This window comes from Malus domestica, chromosome 05 (genome assembly GCF_042453785.1).
Source record: "Malus domestica chromosome 05, GDT2T_hap1".
Classification (NCBI taxonomy): domain Eukaryota; kingdom Viridiplantae; phylum Streptophyta; class Magnoliopsida; order Rosales; family Rosaceae; genus Malus; species Malus domestica.
Genome location: NC_091665.1, coordinates 2,272,537 through 2,298,392, shown reverse-complemented (window position 1 = coordinate 2,298,392; position 25,856 = coordinate 2,272,537). Strand labels below are relative to the sequence as shown.

The 25,856-nt window shown below is 37.7% G+C and overlaps 2 protein-coding genes across 7 annotated transcripts; both read right to left on the bottom strand.

Moving 5' to 3' along the window:
* Nucleotides 1-1,268: 1,268 nt before the first annotated feature.
* On the bottom strand, nt 1,269-4,042 carry LOC139196321 (2-oxoglutarate-dependent dioxygenase 19-like). Its single transcript, XM_070822021.1, has 4 exons — nt 3,730-4,042; nt 3,030-3,262; nt 2,339-2,666; nt 1,269-1,673 (listed from the first exon to the last, which is right to left on the bottom strand). Exons 1-4 carry the CDS (start codon nt 3,964-3,966, stop codon nt 1,431-1,433), a joined length of 1,041 nt encoding a protein of 346 aa, XP_070678122.1. The 5' UTR covers nt 3,967-4,042; the 3' UTR covers nt 1,269-1,430.
* A 7,169-nt stretch (nt 4,043-11,211) lies between these two features.
* Nucleotides 11,212-25,553, bottom strand: LOC114824731 (TOM1-like protein 3). Of its 6 annotated transcripts, none has more exons than XM_070822075.1 (11): nt 25,298-25,553; nt 24,960-25,014; nt 24,643-24,802; nt 23,796-23,874; nt 23,413-23,511; nt 23,168-23,281; nt 14,274-14,419; nt 13,361-13,442; nt 12,524-12,609; nt 12,258-12,446; nt 11,212-12,078 (listed from the first exon to the last, which is right to left on the bottom strand). In XM_070822075.1, exons 3-11 carry the CDS (start codon nt 24,750-24,752, stop codon nt 11,412-11,414), a joined length of 1,572 nt encoding a protein of 523 aa, XP_070678176.1. In that variant the 5' UTR covers nt 24,753-24,802; nt 24,960-25,014; nt 25,298-25,553; the 3' UTR covers nt 11,212-11,411. The 6 variants fall into 6 exon arrangements, with proteins under 6 accessions (XP_070678176.1, XP_070678178.1, XP_070678177.1 ...); XM_070822077.1 differs by having other exon boundaries at nt 24,964-25,014; nt 25,298-25,505; XM_070822076.1 differs by lacking the exon at nt 24,960-25,014 and having other exon boundaries at nt 25,298-25,510.
* Nucleotides 25,554-25,856: the final 303 nt, after the last annotated feature.

The window sequence follows — 25,856 nt, the reverse complement described above, 5'->3', positions numbered from 1 at the left end:
TCTCTGTCCTTCTGACAATCCAGATCCAGATATATTAGTACATACTATATCTACTTCAATAGGAGGATGGCCCGTCTGAAACCACTCGTGTATGGACACTAAGACTAGTATGTAGGTGCTTGTTAAGGGAATGAGCTCATTGAATACAATAAAAAAAAGTACTCACATGAAATTCCACATACATGTTAAGCAAGCAACCCAACAAGTTGGAATAATGCAAGTAATCCTTTGACCAAAGACATCATAGTTGTCATGAGGATACCTTGCTAATCAATGACAATGAGACATGACCAAATCTCATATTGGATATGTTCTATGCATTGTTGTGGTCACTAACTTATTCTCAGATAGATTTGAATGTTCAACAAGGAATTTCTAATCCTCAGTATGAGAAGAAGAATAATCTATGATATGATTCAGGAATCTTTGGCTGAAGTATCGAGCATAATAATGTCTCAATAGAATCATATAAGTTAGAATGATTCCAATACTGATTTGACATAAAATTAACCGTACCCTAATAACATGATTGAGAGTAATAAATTAGAGAATGATTGGGTAGCCATGACACATGGCTAGATGCCATTTTTGGCTTGTGTGGTTCCTCTTGATGATTCATCACATAATTGTCGATGTAAGGGAGAATTAAAAGTAGGTTTTAATTCACTAAATGATTATAAAAGTTCTAACCAATTGTATTGATACCAATCACCTTATTACTTCGCTAATTAGAACCTAAAACGATGAGATAAGTAAGGGATGATGGAATTAATTGATTATATTAATTAAGTAATCAGAAAGTATTAAATTAACACATAGAATCGATGAAACTTCTCCTTTGGGCTTAAAGGCAGTTCAGGTCCTTAGTTAATTGGGTAACAGACACAAAAGATTAAAGTCTCTTAGTGTTGAGTTACATTATTTAATATTAAGTGAAAAAAAAAACAAAACTAAAAAGGAAATTATTTAATATCAAAATGCACAAACCCGAGTTGTTAAACACCAAAACCAAATGATTAGGAACGAAATAATAATCACACATCAGCAATGGGAGAGGGCTTTTTCAATACACTTTATTACAAGCGATATCACTATTCTAATATACACTAAAATAGGGTAAGAATTTGAATCTAAAATGCAGTGAGTTCAAAAAAAAGACCCTATCCACCAGTATGATTACTAAGGTACAACAACACGAAACAAACGTGATTTATGATGGCGTAGCTATTACTAGTAAAATTGCGACACACAAGCCAAAGTGTGGCAACTTCTGCAATACCTTATTCATTATTAATTAGCACCATAACAAAATATTGTTTTTAGGATCAATTACATTGATTACTTCATAAAAGAAACACACACATTATTTAAATATTTTAGCACACGACATCTCTGTGCCAGCTTTAAGCTTAAATACCTAGCTGCTTAATTCATATCCGAAGTTGTTGTAGGCATGATTTTCCATCAATCTCATGGTAACCATTGGCTTCCAAGGAGTCCTTGTATATCATCCCTCGGTATTTTGGCGGGTGAGACTCGTCCACAAACTCTGGAACTGGTTTCACGAATGTGTTGTGTGATGGTCCGTGTACTGTGGCCACAGAGACTCTTGTAACCTTGTTGTTTAGGATCACACGATGCATAGGACTCTTGTACTTCCCATTAGTTAAAACCTATTATAATACAAGCAATATTTGAATCAAAATTATCTTAGTTATACATTAACAAACTTGGATACTTATCTTCTTTACTTTATTCTAAGTTTTGTACTAAAAATCTAATTGCACTTCAATTGTCCGGGTTATTGAGTAGTACAGAAAATGAACCATCATAATTGCATTGAGGAAATACTATATGGAACCCCATATGTTCATACCTCTAGTAAGTCGAATCCATTAGTTCATAGGTTCGATCTTTGTGAAAGATAAGACTAATATAGTATGTGAGCAATAAATATGGCACATATAAGGTTTCCCTTCATACGGCGTGAGTCATTCTCAATACAAAAATGCTAATCTTATCATATTTTTTATATCACATTTGTACTGCCTCTCTAATAAAGATGAGACCTATATGTGTAGGTGACCATACCTCTATTAGAGAGATGGTACAGATACGATATAGAAAATACGGTAGCCTAGCACTACTCTTCTCAATGTCCAAGAGACATTATTTCCTTGTTTGTTGGGTTGGTTCGCGTATGCAAACGAGCACCGGCGGCCTCATCTCTATAAGATATGGGTCAGCAATGTAATTAACATGGTTGATTATGTTACCATATTATCGCATGTCCAAAAAGAAATTATGGGCTTAAGGTATACAACTAATGCATATTTACCTCAAGATGATCCCCAATATTAACAAAAATGGAATTAGAAGGCATATGAACATTGATCCACTTTTGCTTATAGTGTAATTGGAGACCGCCGTTGACGTTTTGTACAAGGGAAACTAGGTAGCCAGGATCGTGATGCGCCGGCAGACCGATTGGAGTGTTTGATTTAAACCAGGGGGGATACACGTTCATTGCAGAAACATCGGCGCCAATTTCCAACCCTAGTTCCTTTTCTAAGTAATTTTCTTCGAATCCCAATGTTTTTGATACTGCCTTTGCCAAGTTTATCATCACCTCTCGGTCCCTTTGGTAATAATCTTCCAAAGACTTGCTGTAACACATAAAAGAAAATTTTGAAAGGCCAGTAGTTACGAAGCTAATTAGAATTTGGATATACATCATAAAAGTGAATTTATATGCTTTACCCTCAAAATTTTCAACCCAAAGTTGCATTATATTGAATATAAGAACGAAAGTAATCATAAAAAAAACACAATTATAGAATCTATGTGGACGATGTAAAAACACTATGAGGTTGCTCGCAGAACAAGTAAGGTCTTGTTTTTGCTTTTGTAGAATCTTTATAGAAAGGAAATAACTTTGGAAATTCTTGATTTTTTTTGTGCATTGGAAATTCTAGCAATGAAGCAGCGACGAATTTCTTATAAACTCAAACACAACTATTTTCTTATACCTGAAACCTGCTGGTTTGTCAGGCCCTTGAAACTTTGGATGTGGGAGAACTTTGAGATACTCCCGCTTGACAGCTTCATGGTCCCCAGGTGAGAAACCTAGCCCCCATCTGATCCTATCTGCTGAATCCTTCTTCTCATACTCCAACTTTTCCTCCTCCGTCAGATTAAAGAATTCGGAAACTCCCTTCAGTGCTTTGTCAAGTACGCTATCCGGCAAACCATGATTTATCAGCTGGCAAATTGTTTAGTACATCCTCAGAAAACCTACTTTTTTATACAAAATAAAATAAAAACCTAGGACGGAATAAGGAAAACTTTATTGACATGAGAAAAAAAAAGAAATAGAAATAGAAACATGCATTTCTTTGTGCACAAGACAAAAAATGTCATAGAATAAAACGCAACACGTACCCTTCTTTGTTATATTCTCGTGGGTTTATAAAAACTGATCTGCTTAGTTCCATAATTAATTATAATTTTATTTTCTTTTAGTAAACTATGGGATATTTCCACCATGGCATCCCCGTGCCATGGAAGTTTTGGTAGAGTGGGTAATCAGTAGCTCGTCTCTGTGAACATCTGAGACACACTTGAAGCTCTATGTGTGTGTTATATAATACACGTGTTTAAGAAACTTTAGTCGGTTAAATTAAATTGTGCATACAGGTGTAATGTGTGTAGATGAGAGGAATTCCATACATAAAAAAAGCCGTACTCCTCACAAACATAGGCAAGATATTGGAGGGCCTTGAGTCGTTGATCGACATCACCAGAGAAGATCATGCTGTAATCAATGGTGGGGATTTCATCATCAGTAGCTGAAATGGAGTGCACTTGGCAGTTGATGCTAGAGGAATCAGTTGAATGATTAAAGGAGGTGGCCCTTTGGGTATCAGAAATGTTTTGGGTCAAAACTACCGGAGCTGTTTTAGCCATTGAAAAACAAAGAGCTAGCAACGTACAACTGAACAAATTAGATTAAATGAGGAGAGAACGTTTTACTTGGATTGAACTTCGACCATTGCCTGTTTTTATAGTGCTATGAAAAGTTAAAAACATTGTATTTGGAGCAGTTCAGATGTGGACTTCCCAGAACTCCATCTACGAAATTTCTAAGAACATTTTGTCAAATTTTATTAGCCCTCTCCAATATTTTTTTTTCTTGTTGAATATCTGTTTGTTCCTCATTTAGCTAATATATAACATTATGATGGATATCCGCTCATAGAACTCAATTATTTTTGCAAGGGGCTTGTAGATCAGTTGGTTAAGAGTATTCACCTTTACAACTCCTCATGTCTCGAAAGTCTATTCCTTCACTAGCGTTTGTATTAAGAACAAAATAAATTTCTCCACGCTGCCGAGGTTTAAAAAGAAGAACAAAACAAAATAAAAAAGCTCAATTATTTTTCTAAATCGACTGGGGTGTGTAATCTAGCATAATAGCACGTATTTTACATGTTCCTACTGCCTAGTTACAGTTAAGTTCACCATACATATTGAGCCCTTACACAACTTTGTAACAAGATTCTCAAATCAGTAAGAAATCAAGATTTTTTTTCTCCGCATCTCTTTCACTCATGTTAACAATGTTTGCAGAAATTCTAAAATAACTATATTGTTTATCAAATGAAATTAAGGGATGTAAACTCAAAATAAGTCTCAAATGTAATGGTTAATATTATTGACAAGGTTGTATTTGTGAGTCTACTAGTTTTGTGAAACACATTTTTTTTTTTTTTTTTGCCAAATTAATTTCCACACTATAAAAAGTAGATTTGAGAGCGAGACATGTCAGAGAATAAAATGAACACATTCAAACCTTAAATCATTAATTCACATCCAAACTTATAAGACTAAAAAAAAAGACTCCAAAACCAAATGAACTTATACCTAATAACAAGAAGGCACTTATTGACGAAAATACTAAAATCAAAAAACAAATCTGCGTCAAAATCCATGAGAACATGAAGGCTATGAGAATGGACCACCTTCCCCAAGACGGAACAAGGCTGATGGCCAATGAATTTTGGAAAATATTTTTAATCGGAACATGTGCCTAAACCCTAAAATATGTAATTCATTGAGCATATAAAAATAATAATAAATGAAAACTTTTCTAGAAGTTGATCAACTACTAGGGAGATTTGATTATTAGAAACTTTTGGACTGACAATTAGAAAAATAAATTTTCTCCTAATGAGTCCAAAAATGGAAATTGCTTATTAGAATAGTTTATAATCTTTTTATTTTTGTACTCTTTGAATTGACTATAAACAGTTATACAATGTAGCCGGTCCAAAATAATTATTTGCCCTTAATTTCTTAGAAGAAGAGATAATCCTTTTATTTTTCTAACGCTTGGTAAATTCCATTTCATTTTGTTATCAATTGACCATCCTTAGCAAAAACATCTATTTTAGAGGTCAAAAGTAGATTATCCTCTTGCTTTTAAAATAGAATAATTATTTGCCCTTAATTTCCTAGAAGAGATAATCCTTTTATTTTTCAACGCTTGGTAAATTCCATTTCATTTCGTTATCAATTGACCATCCTCAGCAAAAACATCTGTTTTAGAGGTCAAAAGTAGATTATCCTCTCGCTTTTAAAATAGAATAATTATTTGCCCTTAATTTCCTAGAAGAAGAGATAATCCTTTTATTTTTCAACGCTTGGTAAATTCCATTTCATTTTTTTATCAATTGACCATCCTTAGCAAAAACATATGTTTTAGAGGTCAAAAATAGATTATCCTCTCGTTTTTAAAATAGAATATTTGCATAAAAATTAACTAAATAAAATGATAAAATGTAAAGTTCTTCAACAGCAGTAGGTGGCAATAAATATAAAAGGTGCCTATGGCAAAATACTTGGCAGTCCAAACTCATTTGTTGACCGGGAACCATTTTCCAAATTATATTAAATAAAAATCATAACAAGTGGTCCAATGATAAAAGCGTGGAGTGCGGCTCCTCAATAAATAAAAAATATGAAAGGTTTCGTATTCGATACTTCGAGCCAATGAGTCTACATGACTGCGGATAAAATAAAATTCCACATGGGCAAAAATAATTAATTTATTAATAAATTTGAAAAAAATAAATAAGATCCTCCCTGTTTTTCTTGTGCACAGTACAAGTAAAAGTCAACTTGGAATTTGGGACTCTGAACATAAGGACAACTTGGACTTTAGCATCTGCTCTGCACACACGGCTGCTTTTCTAGCCGTAGAAATAATTAATAAGTTTAGGATAATGCTATAGAAATCAAAATTTTAAACTAAATTTGTAAATTAAGTCATGTGTCACTAATAGAAATTAAACATATTAATCAACACTTAAATGATAATCTAATCATCAATAACTACATCATTTGGTTTACAAAATTTTGTTTAAAATTTTGATTTTCCTAGCATTATCCATAAATTTAATTAACGGGTGCATATAAGTATTCATTCACTAAATGATAATCCAATCATCAACAATCACATCATTTGATTTACAAAATTTTGTCTAAAAATTTGGTTTCCTTAGCATTATTCATAAGTTTAATTAACGGGTACATGTAAGTATTCATTCACAGCCATCAAAACATGCAGCTATGGATAATAGCAATTGTTCTTTAACTTTAATCCAATTAGAGTAATGGTCTCCATATTAAAATTTTGTAATCATTGGTCTCTTAACTTATCAAAATGTGCAGCTATGGTTTTTTTGTCAACTCGGTCAAGATTTCCGTCAAAATGAGCCATAGTGAAATGACCATTGCTATAATTGGGTTAAAGTTGAGGGGCCATTGCTCCAATTAGATTAAAATTGAGGGATCATTGCTACAATTTTCTCATTTACTTTTACATATTTGCCCATTTAATTCAACCTCGCGTGCGTGACATGTGACTTATTTTGACTGAAATTCTAACGGAATTGATGAAAATGATTATAACTGCACGTTTTGATGAGTTAAGGAAACAATAATCACTAATTTTAAGCCGTGAATGGGCAACTCTTTGGAGATAGATAGCAAGGTTCTAACAAATTATCGGCGCTAGTTAGGCGGCGGGCTAGCTCTTATCGGCTAGGTGGGATCAAGGCGGGCACCTAGGCAGGCTAGACGGATTTAGGTAAATTTCTTGTATATCTTGTAAATAAGTGCATCTTGACACTTACAAAAAATTATAATTGAATGAAATTTATGGATAAGAATTTTTAGGTACATAATAAAAATATATATGGTATGATCCTTAAATAATAATAATAAAACATTACAACAAAAAAATAAAATAAAAAATAATGAAAAGTAATGGAAAAAAACGTAATGAAAAGTAAAAAAATGGTGGGGACCATTTCAAAGAAAACATTGCAGCTATAGATAAAAGATGGTGGGACCATCTTAATTGAATCGTGCAAAAGCATGTTAGGGAACCGTCTTCTTCGCAACCACTGCAAGTGGCCTAGTGGTTCTTGCCTAGTTGGGTTTGCTCCCCAGCCTAGGTTCGAACCCCGAAGCTGTCAAAGTGGCCAGGCACTGTGCTGCAATGCACAGTTGGAGCATTTCACATGCGCCGGAGGGATTAGTCCTTGGGCCTAGGAAGCCTTTGGGATACCCTTGACTTAGTCAAAAAAAAAAAAACAGTCTTCTTCGCAGAGGCGACTTTGCAACAAAAAAAAATTGCAGATTTCAGCATCTTCATATAAGCCCGATTAGTCTTCACCCAACTCCGCCTAGCCCCACCCAAACTTGCATATCTCCACCTAGTTTTGCCTAATCTCGTCCAACGCCCGCCTTGCAACAAAAAAAAATTGCAGATTTCAGCATCTTCATATAAGCCCGATTAGTCTTCACCCAGCTCCGCCTAGCCCCACCCAAACTTGCATATCTCCACCTAGTCTTGCCTAATCTCGTCCAACGCCCGCCTAATCTACTCTCCGATTTTGTGGCCGATTAGGAGTTAAGCACAGCGGTTGGCTGCCTTTCAGCGCCTAGGCGGCCGTTTAGGCCGATTTTTAGAAAATTAATAGATAGCAGAGAAACTTCTTTTAGGGGAGTTAGCTTGCGATTGCATGCACATTGTAGCTACACCCAGTTCTGAATTTTACGTCATCTTTGCTAAAATTTGAAATCCACCTTTTTACATACCTCTTTATTCTTACAAGTAAAATGGTCCGGCTATACTGAATTTTTTCTCCACAACTTAGGTGAGAACGTACCAAATTTTTGTCTTAATGATTTGTATACGCATAATAAGACCAACTCCAATTGTGGGCTAAAAGCCAAATTACCCCCCAAAATTTCCCCCCAAACCCACTCCAACTCAAGGGGAAATTTTGGGCTAAATGCTAAATGCTAAACCAAAGCTAGATTCACCCCCAAAATTTAGCCCAGAAATCGGAATTTAAATTTTTCAATATTTATCGGAATTTAAATTTTTTTAGATTAAAATGTTCATAAAATTAATTTACAATAGTCTACATATTTATTTAAAAAAATTAATTTAACAAACAAAATAGCCTAAGTTCATTCTTTAATAATCCCGGGCTAAAATTTTAGGCTAGAACGGTTGGAGCAGAAAAACTGTTTCTCGGCTAAAAGCTAAATTTTCCAGACTTAAATATTTGGCTTTTAGCCCAACCATTGGAGATGGTCTAAAATGGAAAATTTACTACAAAGTCTCGGACAACTGCTTCTTTCCATCTGATGGTCGAAACGTGTTCCCTGCCTAAATAGGGGTTTGAGTTTTTGTTTTTGTTATTCTATTTCCTTGCTCTTGGAACGTTAAGGTCATTTCACTAGTACTTTACAAAAGTCTCTGAAGTTTTGGACGTTGCACTAATACACCGTAACATTTCAAGTTTAAACACAAAAGAGCTTAGGGAAGAGGCGTGATTTCCTAAAATCCCTCTAAATCAATCAAAATTCTTCACGTTTTAAAGTACTTAAAAATCAAATCATAATTGAATACAGGTGAAGTTTTATGGACTACTTTATTTGGAATGAGTTCACTCAAATTTATATGTAGTATTATAAACTCTTGAAATATCGATGATCCAAACCGATCATTTTGAAGCACTAACTTACTTTCTAGCAAGGAAGAAAATATCGGTAATATCGGAAATATCGGTAGTCCGAAAACACGGAAATATCGATGGAAATATCGGGATAATATCGATATCGATAAAAATTACATGGAAACCACGGAAATTGTAAGAAAAACTTGGAAATTTTTAATGAAACTTTGTAGGATGTTTATTTAGTCAATTATCTATTAGTTTATCACAAAAAATTGGAAGGAAATGCATTGCATGATGGATTTAACTGATTTAAGTTGATTATATAGCGAGCTGACAAACATTGTGAGTGTAGAAAATATGTAGTAATTAATGAAAGAAGTTTAAACACACCATAATCATTTATATATAATTAATTAGTACAATATTTGGAGGTTTTATTTAGGATATTAAAAAAAAAAAAGGGAAGTTAATAAAATGATGAAGAATAATGTGCCGAATTTGACAATTTAAATTTCTTACACATAAGCATGCGTCTAGGCGTTGAAGTTCCAAATTATAGTATATCAATTAACGATTGAAAATCAATACATTAAATAAGATTAAACTTTAATTTGGATGCCGATTATGTTTTTTCAACTTGATATAAAGTAAAAGTATTGAATTTTGGAAGCTAGGAGTGTGTCAATTGAATTTTGGCTGACGTGCAAGGTATCAATCTCTTCGTCTCTTCGAGGGCTACAACTTTCCTTTTTGTTTCACTCAATTTCGTTGCGTATTGAAAAAGTTATACTCATTTGAATCTTACCCAGTTTCCGGCGACCTCAGTAGATTTCGAGGCAATTTCCGGCCAAACCACAACGAGTCAGACGTCGTGTGAGGTACCATTCTCTTCGTCTCTTCGAGGGCTACAACTTTCCTTTTTGTTTTACTCAATTTCGTTGCGTATTGAAAAAGTTATACTCATTTGAATCTTACCCAGTTTCCGACGACCTCAGCGACCTCAGTGACTTTCGAGGAATTTTCCGGCCAAACCACTACGATTCAGACATCGTGTGAGATACCATTCTCTTCGTCTCTTCGAGGGCTACAACTTTTCTTTTTGTTTCACTCAATTTCGTTGCGTATTGAAAAAGTTATACTCATTTGAATCTTACCCAGTTTCCGACGACCTCAGCCACCTCAGTGACTTTCGAGGCATTTTCCGGCCAAACCACTACGATTCAGACATAGTGTGAGGTACCATTCTCTTCGTCTCTTCGAGGGATACAACTTTCGTTTTTGTCTTGCTTGATTTCGTTGAGTTTTGACAAAGTTATGGCCGTTTAAAGTGGGTGTAAAATTTCGGCCGAAATTTTGATTTTTTCCCCATTGGGCGAGTCCCACATCGCCCATGCAAGGAAGTGAGCAATGAATTTTTCCTATAAAACTCACACTCCCCTGGTGAGATAACCAAAACTTGTTTGGCCTTTGGGCCATGATCAAGTTAATTATGTGTTGAGTTTTTTCAACATATTTAAGTATTTTTTTAATAAAATATCGCGATATTATCGATAATTTTGAAAATATCGCGAATTATCAATAATATCGCGATATTTTGACGAAAATAGATTGGATAGTTAAAAAAATTTCGGAACCTCAAAAAAACGATAATATCGGCGATATTTTGCCGATATTATCGATTTTTTCCTCCTTGCTTTCTAGGTACTCGTTTAAGCACATTTAACAAGATTCATGATGATCCAAACTAATCATTTTGAAGGGCACCGTTGAATAATGATTACTCTTGCAAAATCTCATTCAAATCGAAAAATCATTTAGTTATCCAACTACAACACCATGAACAAAAGAACTTGGTGACGTCAATAAACAATAAAATGTCACTACGAAAATCAAAGGGCTCAATCATGTCTAATTTAAGTAATCATCAAAGTCCACGGGAGGCCGAACAAGAAATCAAAGCAGCAGGCCGAACAAAGGACCACGGCGGCAGCCAGTACACACGTCTAATTATTAACAGAAGCCATCCGCCAACGATTTCTGGCAGGCAACTGGGCAAGAAGTCAAACCTACCAATATTAAATTTCAATCTCTTCCTACATACATACATACATACATACATACAAACAAACAAACAATTTGGCCGAGTGTTAAAAACAAGCTGAGATCAAAGAAATCAAACAATAAGGTACATCAATTATATGTAATACGTGCTGGACATCTCGGAAATATACCAACTAAACATCATAGACAAACCAAAACCGAAAAAGTTCCTACCAATGTTTATTTAGCAACACGTAATCCCATGATCTCATGTATGTAAAGATGAGGAACAAGGTCCAGAGCCGGACTGACTGATACGCTGATGGGCACAATTCAAAATGACCTATTCGAGTTCGAAGGCGAAGATGACTTGGCTTTTGCAAAATCAACCAGGTCCTTGAAAAGAGCATCTTCCTTTTTCACTTGTTTTGTTGGGGTAGACGAATTAAGGGAGAGATTCTGAGTCTGTCCCACTAAGTTGTCATAAGATGCACCAGATGAACCAGATCCGCTGCCTGGAACGTTTTGTTGCTCAAAAAACTGTTGTCTCTGGTTATACCTGGAAGGTGGAGGAGGAAGGCTGACAGGAGAGTGATCATTGCCAGGAGACCGAGGATTCCCCAAAGACTGAGTATCCCAAGGAGCAGGAGGTAGCCCATCAATAGATTTGCTTCTAGGAGCCGGTTCATCATATACAGGCTTTCCCGTGAATATAGGTGATGGAGTTGTGTTTTGGGAAGAAGGGGGTGAGGGTGATAGTGGAGCCAATCGTGAGGTGGAGCTGGAATGAACTGGAACTGCAAAGGATGTGGATTCTGATGCTGCAGAGGATCCTTCAGATTTGTAGGCTTCGCCACTGAGGTAATCAATCAGGCCAGGACCTAGAGTGATTGGCCTTTGCGAAGACGGTGGAGGAGGAAGAAGTGGGCTGACTCGCACAGGTTCAGCCTTGGCATTGGCTGATCTCTGGCCCTGTCCTTGTGAATTATCTCTTGATGACCTGCAATGAATTTCACCGAATTTTTAAGAGGAACAAGAATATTAAAAATAGAAGATTAACGGAACTTACAATCTTCATATTCTTAATCGCACACATATAAGCAAAATTAGTAGAAACAAAAACAGGCAAAAATGAAACAATAATACAACAAAACTCAGAAGTGCTCCTCTAACAATCACCTATGCGCTAGTTGGGAAAATTCATCCTCAGACTCATCATCCTCATGGTTCACATTCACAAGTGGCACAACTGAAGATTCTGCTCCTCGTACTACAGTTGTAGTTCCTTTCACAATATCGTCATGCCGGGAAATTACACGCTGCAGATCATCGTTCAGTGCCAATCCCTGACATAGAAGATCCTCATCTCTGAAAGGAGAGCAGCACAACTGTCACTATTGCATCAAATCTATAAGTCAAACTCAACATTTCATTAAATCACTTACGCAGTCTCATTCACAAGAAGCATGACACGCTTTTGGTATGAACGGCACTGATCAACAAGGTCAACAATCACTTCTTCCTTCAAACCCTGCCACATTTTGATCATTTATGACCGTTCAATTTGCATATATTAAAAGCCCGTTGGTAATACTTAAGAATTTGGTTCATTTTTTATTATTTAGCAAAAGCCAAAGTGGAATTGTAGGGGGAAAAGAAGGAGAAAGAAAGGGCTCAGATGGGTGAGCTTTACAATGAATATGGAATGGTACTTATTATTTAAACAAAAACCAAAAACCGAAAACAATCTCAACTATTTTTCTCCTTCAAGTTTTTATTTCACCCATTCTCCTTCAATCGTCCAACCCTTCAACAAGCACAAGAAAAATGCAACCCTTAAAGGTAGTAAGTTCAAAGTACTTAACCACCTAATTCCGACTTTGCTAAAAGTCCCAATTTCAAATTTTACAATCACAGTAATTGATACCCAATTACTAGCCTCCTTCACCTCTGGATAACTAGCCTTATAAATAAAGTTCTGTTATCAATATTTCTCTTTAAATAATTTAGATACAGTGCACATGTAAAGAAAAGTATCACAATGGGCCATAAATATGCTCCAATATTAACCATATACTGTTTTCAGAACTTTTTAACTGTGCTAACAGTCGCATATGAAACTTTCACCACTAGATTGCTCCACACCCAAAAACGACAAAATATAATCATTGTCCTCTCAACAAAAATATTTCTAGAAAAACATAAATGAGAAACTATCTTCTAATAATACCTTTTTGGAAAGAAATTAATCAGAACTCAAAAATAGGTAGAAAATATATTACCTCAGGATGCTCAGGATCCAACGCATTAAGCATTTCCATCAACACATCTGCAATTCCTCGAGCATTCTGAATCTCTGGCAAGCTGATTAAAGACAATTTCAATCAGGGATTCGGGATGGATCTATCATAGCTTCAATAATAATTCAAACAAGTCATAACAAAATAAAAAACAATCCCAAAGAATAAAAAAAGATAGCATCTGTTACAATATCACGCATTTATGTTTTAATTATGCGAATGATGGAATAACTATACAAAGGAAAGAAATGCTTTGAAGTCTATCGTTCAATTATCTTATTAGCACAAAATTCAACCAAGCAAAGATGAATTCTGTCATAAATTACAGTTATGGACATTCAACAAGCAGCAGCTGAAATAGTTGCATAAAAAATCGAAGCTGTCAGACATCTTTTATAAAAGATTTAAGACCTAGAACTAATGGGATTTATAATAATAAGGATGTAAGAGACATCCTCATGTCAAGGGGAGAATTTGATAAATACTTGACAAGGTTAAGGCATTTCAGATATATAGTCAAATTTGTCTGCACCATTAAAGCACGCACAACACATTCAAAATTGATGATGAGAAAGGTATAAATTTTGTTTACAGAAAATGTGATTCTATTTATAAGAAAAAGAAAAGAATGTGAACAAGAAACAATCGAATCACCAGTTTATGCAAAACTGTACAATATATGTATAACATGTCATACTGAGGGGTTTAATCCTGGGACATTTTCCAATTGCCTACATCTATTTTTAACCTCTTTCATGCAATCAACTCGCAAGTTTATCATTATGATCAACATGCATGTAAAGGAAACAATAATTGTTTGAAAAGGGAATAAATATCATACTGAAAAGGCCCAAAAAATGTATGTTTCCTAGGAAACGATATTCTCAGCTAGTACCTAAGGCCAGATGCATCCGACTGGAGAGAAGCCTGAATGGCAGCATCATCATATGATGTAACAGGGGAAACGACTGGCTGGGTCTGGGGTGGAGTAAATATTGGTACACTGTTCTCTTCTCTTGGTGGAAATTCAACTCCAGCAGCCTGTCAGTTATCAAAGAAAAGAGTTAGGGGGAAGAAGAAGCTAAATAAAAAGAAAATAATTAAAATCCATAGTTTGTACCAATATTGAATAGCAAGTTTATATCTAATTAGTGCTGACCAAAATGATGGAAATGTTATTTTGGACCTATTAAACATCATTAAAAGGTGTGAAGGTAATTGCTTTGAAATCCAATAGTGTGAAAGCTGAGGCATAGAGGCATTCTGTTTTTTTTTTTTTTTTTTTTTTTTTTTTTTGTCAGACAAGGCGAGGGGTAAGCCTCTCGGACATGAAACCTTATAGGAAGTATATAAATAATGCAATACTAATAAGTTGAAGTACTAGTGAGTTATTAAAGTATAATAATCAATCCCTAAATGACCACATATAAGTAATAATAGTCATTCAAGTATAATAACCAATCCCAAAAATAAAAAACTCAACAACAACAACAAAGCCTTTTCTCACTAAGTGGGGTCGGCTATATGAATCCTAGAACGCCATTGCGCTCGGTTTTGTGTCATGTCCTCCGTTAGATCCAAGTACTCAAGTCTTTTCTTAGGGTCTCTTCCAAAGTTTTCCTAGGTCTTCCTCTACCCCTTCGGCCCTGAACCTCTGTCCCGTAGTCACATTTTCGAACCGGAGCGTCAGTAGACCTTCTTTGCACATGTCCAAACCACCAGAACCGATTTTCTCTCATATTTCCTTCAATTTTGGCTACTCCTACTTTACCTCGGATATCCTCATTCCCAATCTTATCCTTTCTCGTGTGCCCATAAATCCCACGAAGCATCCTCATCTCCGCTACACCCATTTTGTGTACGTGTTGATGCTTCACCGCCCAACATTCTGTGCCATACAACATCGCTGGCCTTATTGCCGTCCTATAAAATTTTCCCTTGAGCTTCAGTGGCCTACGACGGTCACACAACACGCCGGATGCACTCTTACACTTCATCCATCCAGCTTGTATTCTATGGTTGAGATCTCCATCTAATTCTCTGTTCTCGTGCAAGATAGATCCTAGGTAGCGAAAACGGTCACTTTTTGTGATCTTCGCTAGATTGCTCCGGTCATTAGTGTGGATAAGTATATAAATGGATAGAGATAGGAAAGCAAACACAAGATGTACGTGGTTCACCCAAATTGGCTACGTCCACGGAATAGAGGAGTTCTCATTAATTGTGGAGGGTTTACACAAGTACATAGGTTCAAGCTCTCCTTTAGTGAGTACAAGTGAATGATTTAGTACAAATGACATTAGGAAATATTGTGGGAGAATAATCTCGTAACCACGAAACTTCTAAGTACCAGAGTGTTGTATCGTCTTGACTTTCCTTATCTGTCTCATAGGTAGATGTGGCATCTTCTCTGGAAGTACTCTTCCTCCATCCAGGGGTGGTATCTGTAACTGGTGGAGATGCACAAGGTAATGTATCAATGTCACTTGCAGCTTACTTGTAGTTTCAGGCTTGGTCAAGCGCGATACAAACCATGTAGTAGGAGTCCCCCAAGTCGCCGAGCTAGGGGATCTGCTGAAAGAGGTGACAGACAAGGTAAGCAATCAGAGCTCCGGCTGATTGTTCACATTCTCCCTATCTTGCAGGCAGCATGAAGGATAAAGAGAAGAAAAATGAGAAGAGATGATATGGGATACTTTTGCTTTTGAAGTAGTAACTTAACACAGGCTTATTCTTGAACTGGGCTGGAGGGTTTTCTGGTTTCCTCCAGAGTATAAGGCCGACTGAAGAATTTGAGGGTCAAAACAAGTCCATCAAATCTAGAGTACGTTCGACCCTGCTGATATGGGATACTTTTGCTTTTGACAGAGTAGTGGATGTATCAGCACGTGTGCTGTTACGCTTGTCTCCACATGCTTCCTTGTATCCTTCTCACTTGCCCTATCTGTTCCTCAGGCAGATGCGGTATCTTCCCTGGAAGCATAAGATGTTGAAGATGAGTACTCGAGAGCAATGCCAGGTAAGTAATCAGGTAAGGGGTTCCAGGCAGTCAGTTCCTGGCTGGAAGCTTGATTCCAAGTGCTGACTGATTGCTCTCTTTCTCCTTGTCTTGCAGGTAAGAACAAGGCCAAAGGAAAAGACAGGGAAAAAGCATGATATGGGATACTCTTGCTTTTAACCCTGATGATATGAGATATTCTTGCTCTAGTATAGCTTGTTTACAGAGGTATTATCGGGGGGAAAGAAAGCTGAATATTTCGAAAGGCTTCGTTGGGAGTGCCCTCTCAGATAAGAGGAAGGGTTGAGCATTTTTGCAGGTCTGCCTGTCCGTTGGGGATGGAGGTTGACATATATAGGAGTCTCCCTAACATCAAGTAATAATGCTATTCCTTTACCCTGCTTGGTCATAGCACGGTAGTGGGAGCTGCCAGCTTCACAAGTTTTAACACTGTCAGAGCACTTTGAAAAAGTGGTATGTGGTATCTGGAAAGCTGATGTTGCGTGTGAAGATTACAGACAAGCTTTATCCAAGGAGATCCAGCTCTTGAAGTTAGGAAAGTGGTGCCTCTTCGGTTTTAGAACAAGCAATCCTGTCGGGGATCTGGCTCTCGAGATTCGGAGAACGATGCCTCTTCGTTTTTTGAGAAAGCAATCCTGCTGAGGGTCTGGTTCTCGAGATTCGGAGAGCGGTGTCTTCGATTTTTGAGAAAGTAATCATGTTGGGAGTCTGGCTCTCGAGATTCAGAGGGCGGTGCCTCTTCGATTTTGGAGCAAGCAATCTTGTTGGGAGTGTTTTCTCGAATGTGAGTAAAGGTTGGCCATGTTTGCTAGTCTACTTTGCCACGAAGCACAGAGGTTGACACACAGGGACTTTCTAATTATCCAGCAGTGGTACTGTTCCTTTACCCTCTCTTCGATTTTTGAGAAAGTAATCATGTTGGGAGTCTGGCTCTCGAGATTCGGAGGGCGGTGCCTCTTCGATTTTGGAGCAAGCAATCTTGTTAGGAGTGTTTTCTCGAATGTGAGTAAAGGTTGGGCATGTTTGCTAGTCTACCTTGCCACGAAGCACAGAGGTTGACACACCGGGACTTTCCAATTATCCAGCAGTGGTACTGTTCCTTTACCCTTGTAGGTAATAATATGGTAGCTAGACCTTCAAAATTTATGTGTCTAAACTTTGTTAGTGTTGTTTCTTTGCTATTCTTTTACCCTTTTTGGTCAGAGCGATGTAGTGAGAGCTGCAAGCTTCACGTGTCTCAACTTTGTCAGAGAACTTTGGCAAAGTTATATGTGGTACCCATGAGCTACTGTTGCGTGTGGGAAGTGGGTGATTGAACAGTACGATTCATGTGCTTTCTACTTCGCCAGAAATCTTCGACAGAATGCCCATAATTTCCGCAAAGCTGAGTGTGCGTGTGACAGGTGCTGACAAGGCTGGAAAAGTAGGTGCCTCTTCGATTTCTGAGATCGGCCCTCGTGGTCTCTGAGCAGCCCAGCTTTTGAGAAAGCAAGCCTCTTCGATTTCTGAGATCGGCCTTCGTGGTCTTTGAGCAGCCCAGCATTTGAGAAAGCAAACGCCTCTTCGATTTCTGAGATCGACCCTCGTGGTCTCTGAGCAGCCCAGCTTTTGAGAAAGCAAATGCCTCTTCGATTTCTGAGCAGGCGCCTCTTCGATTTCTGAAGCTTCGTCGAGTGCAAATTTTTATAGGGGCTGACATTAAGTTCCAAAGCACACTTGAATATCCACCAGTAGAAGCTCCATTCTTGCACTTCTAAGATCTTGATTTGTCCGACCTCTTCTCTCTTCAACACCTTTGAAAATGTCTGGCCCCTCCGACCGTCGTTTTGACTTGAACCTTGTTGAAGAGGCAGCCCCGCCTTCTCCAGACAACATATGGCGCCCATCCTTCGTCTCCCCTACTGGTCCTCTTACCGTTGGGGATTCCGTGATGAAGAATGATATGACCGCTGCAGTAGTGGCCAGGAACCTTCTCACTCCCAAAGATAACAAACTACTTTCCAAACGGTCTGATGAGTTGGCTGTTAAGGATTCTCTGGCTCTTAGTGTTCAGTGTGCAGGTTCTGTGTCTAATATGGCCCAACGCCTATTTGCTCGAACCCGCCAAGTTGAATCATTGGCGGCTGAAGTGATGAGTCTCAAAGAGGAGATTAGAGGGCTCAAGCATGAGAATAAACAGTTGCACCGGCTCGCACATGACTATGCTACAAACATGAAGAGGAAGCTTGACCAGATGAAGGAATCTGATGGTCAGGTTTTACTTGATCATCAGAGATTTGTGGGTTTGTTCCAAAGGCATTTATTGCCTTCGTCTTCTGGGGCTGTACCGCGTAATGAAGCTCCAAATGATCAACCTCTGATGCCTCCTCCTTCTAGGGTTCTGTCCAGTACTGAGGCTCCAAATGATCCCCCTCCGGTGCCTTCTCTTTCTGGGGCTCTACCAATTGCTGAGACTTCTCCTAAGCAACCTTTGTGAAGGCTCCCTCATGTTTGTTTATTTTGACTCAAGTATATGTACATATTTGTAACTTATCGGGGATATCAATAAATAAGCTTTCCTTCATTTCAACGTATTGTGTTAAATACACCAAAGCCTTCTTCGCTAAGTTCTTTGAATTTTCTTTTGTTGAAGCTTGTATGTTGAAGCTTTGTGAGTGGAGCATGTAGGTTGAGGTAGTGTTCCCTTAATTTCCCGAGTGAGGAAAACTTCTCGGTTGGAGACTTGGAAAATCCAAGTCACTGAGTGGGATCGGCTATATGAATCTTAGAACGCCATTGTGTTCTGTCCTGTGTCATGTCCTCCGTTAGATCCAAGTACTCTAAGTCTTTTCTTAGGGTCTCTTCCAAAGTTTTCCTAGGTCTTCCTCTACCCCTTCGGCCCTGAACCTCTGTCCCATAGTCGCATCTTCTAATCGGAGCGTCAGTAGGCCTTCTTTGCACATGTCCAAACCACCGTAACCGATTTTCTCTCATCTTTCCTTCAATTTCAGCTACTCCTACTTTACCCCGGATATCCTCATTCCTAATCTTATCCTTTCTCGTGTGCCCACACATCCAACGAAGCATCCTCATCTCCGCTACACCCATTTTGTGTATGTGTTGATGCTTCACCGCCCAACATTCTGTGCCATACAGCATCGCCGACCTTATTGCCGTCCTATAAAATTTTCCCTTGAGCTTCAGTGGCATACAGCGGTCACACAACACGCCGGATGCACTCTTCCACTTCATCCATCCAGCTTGTATTCTATGGTTGAGATCTCCATCTAATTCTCCGTTCTTTTGCAAGATAGATCCTAGGTAACGAAAACGGTCGCTCTTTGGTATTTCTTGATCTCCGATCCTCACCCCTAACTCGTTTTGGCCTCCATTTGCACTGAACTTGCACTCCATATATTCTGTCTTTGATCGGCTTAGGCGAAGACCTTTAGATTCCAACACTTCTCTCCAAAGGTTAAGCTTTGCATTTACCCCTTCCTAAGTTTCATCTATCAACACTATATCGTCTGCGAAAAGCATACACCAAGGAATATCATCTTGAATATGTCCTGTTAACTCATCCATTACCAACGCAAAAAGGTAAGGACTTAAGGATGAGCCTTGATGTAATCCTACAGTTATGGGAAAGCTTTCGGTTTGTCCTTCATGAGTTCTTACAGCAGTCTTTGCTCCTTCATACATATCATGTATAGCTTGGATATATGCTACTCGTACTCCTTTCTTCTCTAAAATCCTCCAAAGAATGTCTCTTGGGACCCTATCATACGCTTTTTCCAAATCTATAAAGACCATGTGTAAATCCTTTTTCCCATCTCTATATCTTTCCATCAATCTTCGTAAGAGATAGATTGCCTCCATGGTTGAGCGCCCTGGCATGAACCCGAATTGGTTGTCCGAAACCCGTGTCTCTTGCCTCAATCTATGCTCAATGACTCTCTCCCAGAGCTTCATTGTATGACTCATTAGCTTAATACCCCTATAGTTCATGCAATTTTGTACATCGCCCTTATTCTTGTAGATAGGCACCAAAGTGCTCGTTCGCCACTCATTTGGCATCTTCTTCGTTTTCAAAATCCTATTGAAAAGGTCAGTGAGCCATGTTATACCTGTCTCTCCCAAAACTTTCCACACTTCGATTGGTATATCGTCTGGGCCTACTGCTTTTCTATGCTTCATCTTCTTCAAAGCTACAACCACTTCTTCCTTCCGGATTCTACGATAAAAAGAGTAGTTTCTACACTCTTCTGAGTTACTCAACTCCCCTAAAGAAGCACTCCTTTCATGTCCTTCATTAAAAAGATTATGAAAATAACCTTTCCATCTGTCTTTAACCGCGTTCTCTGTAGCAAGAACCTTTCCATCCTCATCCTTGATGCACCTCACTTGGTTTAGGTCCCTTGTCTTCTTTTCCCTTGCTCTAGCTAGTTTATAGATATCCAACTCTCCTTCTTTGGTATCTAGTCGCTTATACATATCGTCATAAGCCGCTAACTTAGCTTCTCTCACAGCTTTCTTCGCCTCTTGCTTCGCTTTTCTATACCTTTCACCATTTTCATCGGTCCTATCCTTGTATAAGGCTTTACAACATTCCTTCTTAGCCTTCACCTTTGTTTGTACCTCCTCATTCCACCACCAAGATTCCTTTTGGTGTGGGGCAAAGCCCTTGGACTCTCCTAATACCTCTTTTGCTACTTTTCGGATACAACTAGCCATGGAATCCCACATTGGGTTAGCTTCCCCCTCTCTATCCCACACACTGGGTGATTACTTTCTCTTTGAAAATGGCTTGTTTTTCTTCTTTTAGATTCCACCATCTAGTCCTTGGGCACTTCCAAGTCTTGTTCTTTTTTCTCACTCTTTTGATATGTACATCCATCACCAACAAGCGATGTTGATTAGCCACGCTCTCTCCTGGTATAACTTTGCAATCCTTACAAGTTATACGATCCCCTTTCCTCATTAGAAGAAAATCTATTTGTGTTTTTGACGACCCACTCTTGTAGGTGATCACATGTTCTTCTCTCTTCTTAAAGAAGGTGTTGGCTAAGAAGAGATCATATGTCATTGCAAAATCCAAGATAGCTTCCCCATCCTCGTTTCTCTCCCCAAAACCATGGCCACCATGAAAACCTCCATAGTTGCCTGTCTCCCTGCCCACGTGTCCATTTAAATCTCCTCCTATAAATAACTTCTCCGTCTGAGCAATTCCTTGCACCAAGTCTCCAAGGTCTTCTCAAAATTTCTCCTTCGAACTCGTATCCAACCCTACTTGAGGTGCGTACGCACTAATCACATTGATAAGTTCTTGTCCTATTACAATCTTGATTGCCATGATTTTATCTCCTACCCTCTTGACATCTACAACATCTTGTGTCCAGGTCTTGTCCACGATGATGCCAACACCGTTTCTCGTTCTATTTGTGCCCGAATACCATAGTTTAAACCCTGAGTTTTCTAGATCCTTTGCCTTACGCCCAACCCACTTAGTTTCTTGTAGGCACATAATATTTATCCTTCTCCTCACCATAACTTCTACTACTTCCATAGATTTTCCCGTCAAGGTTCCTATATTCCCATTCCTAAACGCATTTTGCTCTCTTGAACTTTACCCTTCTGTCCTAGCTTCTTCACCCTTCCCCGTCTAATAGGATCAAAGTACTTCTTTTGTGTGTCCCGTGTAAAGTTGATAGGAGCATATGCTCCCAAACAACTTTGAGTGGAGTCGTTCGAAAAGAAGTTTCTATAGCCCTCTTGCTCATTTAACACTGCATCCGGGTGCCGATGGAGATACAGCGACCCTTGCTCACTTATCACTGTGCTCGGGCCACACAGCGCGCCACTTACGGGTGACGCCCTAGCTTTAGCGCGATTTCGTTCTGGATTCATTTTCATAAGGATTCGACGTAATCATGGAGTGTCGGCTGTCGACTACCTGACGCCCTCCCCCTCCTCCTTTATCCGGGCTTGGGACCGGCAATGTAAGATAAACTTACACGGCGGAGTTCCAAAAATAAAAAACTCAATTGGTCATAAAATATTCAAACCCCAAAAGATAAACTCAGTTCACCCCAATACTCGTGGTGAATAGAACTCATACCAACATCACTATCATATTGGTCTAACCGATTAATGAGAGTATGGCAGTGGCTTGCACTAGAGGAGGCTTTGCAAGATCACTATTACTTCCATCATTCACAACATTTACTATCATTTGTCAAAACTGAAGGCAGTTGGGCTGAACATGTTTACCCTTTAATCTTAATTTGATTAGGTCATATAATTAAACAGAAATGTTTGAAAACATGGCCTATTAAGCAACTCAAAAGAAAAATAACAGTGTAGAATGTCACTTATTGGACCAGCGGGCCAAGCAGGGTCAGACTGGTGATATCATAAAGATATAACAACATGAATCTATTCTCTATATACCCATTCTTAGCCAGATGAAAGAAATATCCTATAAGGCAGTTTTAAAAGGAAATACTTTTCAAAAAATGGGCTACTTTGATCAGTTTACCCAAAATTATTTAGATAGTTCCATGGGGACAGCTCAAGTACACATGCAATATACATAATACAGATTGAATTTTATAATGGCTTGAGTTTTAACCTTATAAAACTTACACGACTTCTACAAGATACTGACCGCATAAGTTAAACTTCATACAAACCATAAATGCTAATATCTCAAGGAAAGATAACCCTAGTTGTTTGCAGATCACAAACAAAGCTTAACATGAGTATAACACAGATGTGATAAAAACAATTACCCTCAATTCATTATATGCTGCATGGTACTGGGGAAATCTTCCCCTTGGTCCCCCAAAAGCTTCTTGCCATGTATCTATCAGAATTAGTATCTTTTCCCTAACATTCAAGTCCGGCTGCATAATGGAATTAGAATAACAAAGCAGAAAGAAACTTAGTATCCTATTCATGCACATACTGGAAAGGGAAAATGAAACAACAAGTCAGTAAAAACAGAAAACAAAAGGTTGGGAGAGAAATTCAGCACCTTCTTCTTTACTATTTTGACCATTTCATGCAAGATATCACGCTCAACGATCTGCTGAAAAACATTCTCACCACAGTTCTTGCTCACAGTCTCCAATGCCTGCATCGAATAATATATTAGGAAAAGGAAAAAGACATCATTGCTCAGAAATAGCTTGTTTTGTGCTGATGATAGGGTATAGCAAGGCAACCACGGAACCATGACTGGTCCATCATAAATCACAAATTTATTGACATTTTCACAGGTAAACATATTTTGGGATGGAAAGAGTACCAGAAACTTCACATCATGAATTTCAAATTTTAAAAGAAAGAGGCAAAATTTATGACAAGGAATAACACAAACAATATTGAAAGTCTCAAAAGAAAAGGAATGGTGCTAACAAAAAGAGCCAGGAGTTGTATTTTTGGATTTTTGCTGCCCAGGCGCTTCTTGAGTATCTTCAAGGCATCTTTTGCTTGCCTGAAATTTCAATCCAATTCATTGGCAAAATAAATGTACTTGCATTCTGAATATTTAAATTGGGAAAGAGGTTCTATCAAAAATAATAATAATAATCTACAACAATAGAAGATAAAAGAGGATAGTCTTCTGCGGAGTTTAAGAGCTAAGAGATGTTCAAGATATCAAAAGAGCTGGATACACCAAGATGCTCATAGAATCTAGTGAAAAATAAACGACTACTTTTACAAAGTTTCCGGTTCATCCCAAATCAATGTCACGAAAACTTTCTACTACCCTGTCAATTTTTCAAGTGTTACTATTCAAGAGGACAGGAGTTCCTTATGAGATAGCCACATATTCATATCAGGAGGAGATCACCTCTTCTATCAGGAGCCAAGTAGTAACCTTCGTGTGTGCATGCATGTGTATATTTGAATACATGAATACACACACACACATATAAAAAGAGAGAGAGAGAGAGAGAGAGAGAGAGAGGAACAGAGAACATAATTGGCAAATTTTATTCGACATCAGATGCTTTTACCATATCCTAGAATCCATTAGAAAATGTTTCCCTTGTTGGACATTAGGATGAATCTATCCATGCATTACCACGTAATAAACTATGAGCACTTTCAAGTTTAAACCAAGACTGCGCCATCAATATTTCAGAAAGATTCAACGTACTCTACAATTTAAGTAATGTGACCTCTATATGGGTGGTTATACCTATACATTAAATTCAAATCTAACAAACAAAACTGAGGGAAAACAAAGTATTCATACCCAGGCTCCACATTGATGATATCGCATAATTCGATATTTATTGCCCAGTCTGGACCAATCAACATATCACTTGTTGCCCTCTCAGCACAAGCTGCAGCATTACCAGCCATGTTGAATGTCCTAATTCCCCTTTACTTAAGTCCTTTATCCTTAAAATTTCCTGAGAAAATAAGCCATAAGCAAGTTCAATTACGTACAGTCCCGTTAGTTGTGAAGGTAAAAGAACTCAATAAACGCAAGAAAAGGAAGCTCATACACCTATCACTAATTAGCTGGATGTCAGTAATCTTGTTCAATTCCAAAAGTTATTTTCTTACCCACCAAGACAAAACTTATGAGAATCCCAATTCAACTATTCGCTCATCCCAATCACTACAAATCCCAAATCAAAAGAACAAACAGTCAGATCGTCAATAAAGTACAATTAACACCTATCAAAATTCAACGTCAACTCCGTACCCACAAAAATTTGAACGCAAAAAACATAGGGAAGCAAAACCCAATTGGATATTCGTATTAAATTGAAAATCAACAATCGAATTATCAAGAAAATGGCCCCGCGCTTAAACCCAGTTGACAAAAAAGATCAGAGAATAAGACAAGGGAATGAGAAGATTTGAGTATTTTGGGTCAGGATCTCAGGGAAAAAGTGTACCTGTGAAAACCCAGTATCAAATAGAATCAGAACCCACCGAAATGCCAAGATTTGAGAATTTGAGAAGAGGAAATGGGATAATCACGGGAGTGGGTTTTCCTTCGCTTTTCCTTTTCTCTGGGTTGGGGGATTGTTTTTGCTTGTTTGGTGGTAGTTTCTTTCTCGTCAGCTTTTGCTGTTTAGAAATTAGAACCAAAACTTGGGACTTACAACTTTTTCTACAAAATGAAAAAAAATATAAAATAAAAGTCCCTTTGTTTTTTTTTTTTTAACAAGTTTGATACTAATTTATCGATCGTCATTTGATTATTTGAGTGTTGTTTTATAGGAGGTATTGTATTGGCATATTATTTGTTCATAGTTAGATAAATTAAAGATGAAAGTTCAAATTATAAAACAACATAATAGAATGGATTCAAGTGAGTAGTTATCGTTAATATCAAGTAGCAAACTTAGTTGAGGTTAATTTAATAAATTGACAAAACTAAAACATTAGGAAAAATACTTTCGACTTAAAACTTACAAACCAAAATGTACTTATCTAAAGATCATTACGGTT

Excerpts from the sequence above, each read along its gene's own strand:
- LOC139196321 (XM_070822021.1), bottom strand. The coding sequence starts at position 3,966 with ATGGCTAAAACAGCTCCGGTAGTTTTGACCCAAAACATTTCTGATACC. Across the intron at positions 3,263-3,729 it reads AGGAGTACGGCTTTTTTTAT|CTGATAAATCATGGTTTGCC; the intron begins GTATGGAATTCC and ends ACAATTTGCCAG. Across the intron at positions 2,667-3,029 it reads GACAAACCAGCAGGTTTCAG|CAAGTCTTTGGAAGATTATT; the intron begins GTATAAGAAAAT and ends TATGTGTTACAG.
- LOC114824731 (XM_070822075.1), bottom strand. The coding sequence starts at position 24,752 with ATGGCTGGTAATGCTGCAGCTTGTGCTGAGAGGGCAACAAGTGATATG. Across the intron at positions 23,512-23,795 it reads TACAACTCCTGGCTCTTTTT|GCATTGGAGACTGTGAGCAA; the intron begins GTTAGCACCATT and ends TATTCGATGCAG. Across the intron at positions 14,420-23,167 it reads CAGCATATAATGAATTGAGG|GCTGCTGGAGTTGAATTTCC; the intron begins GTAATTGTTTTT and ends GATAACTGACAG.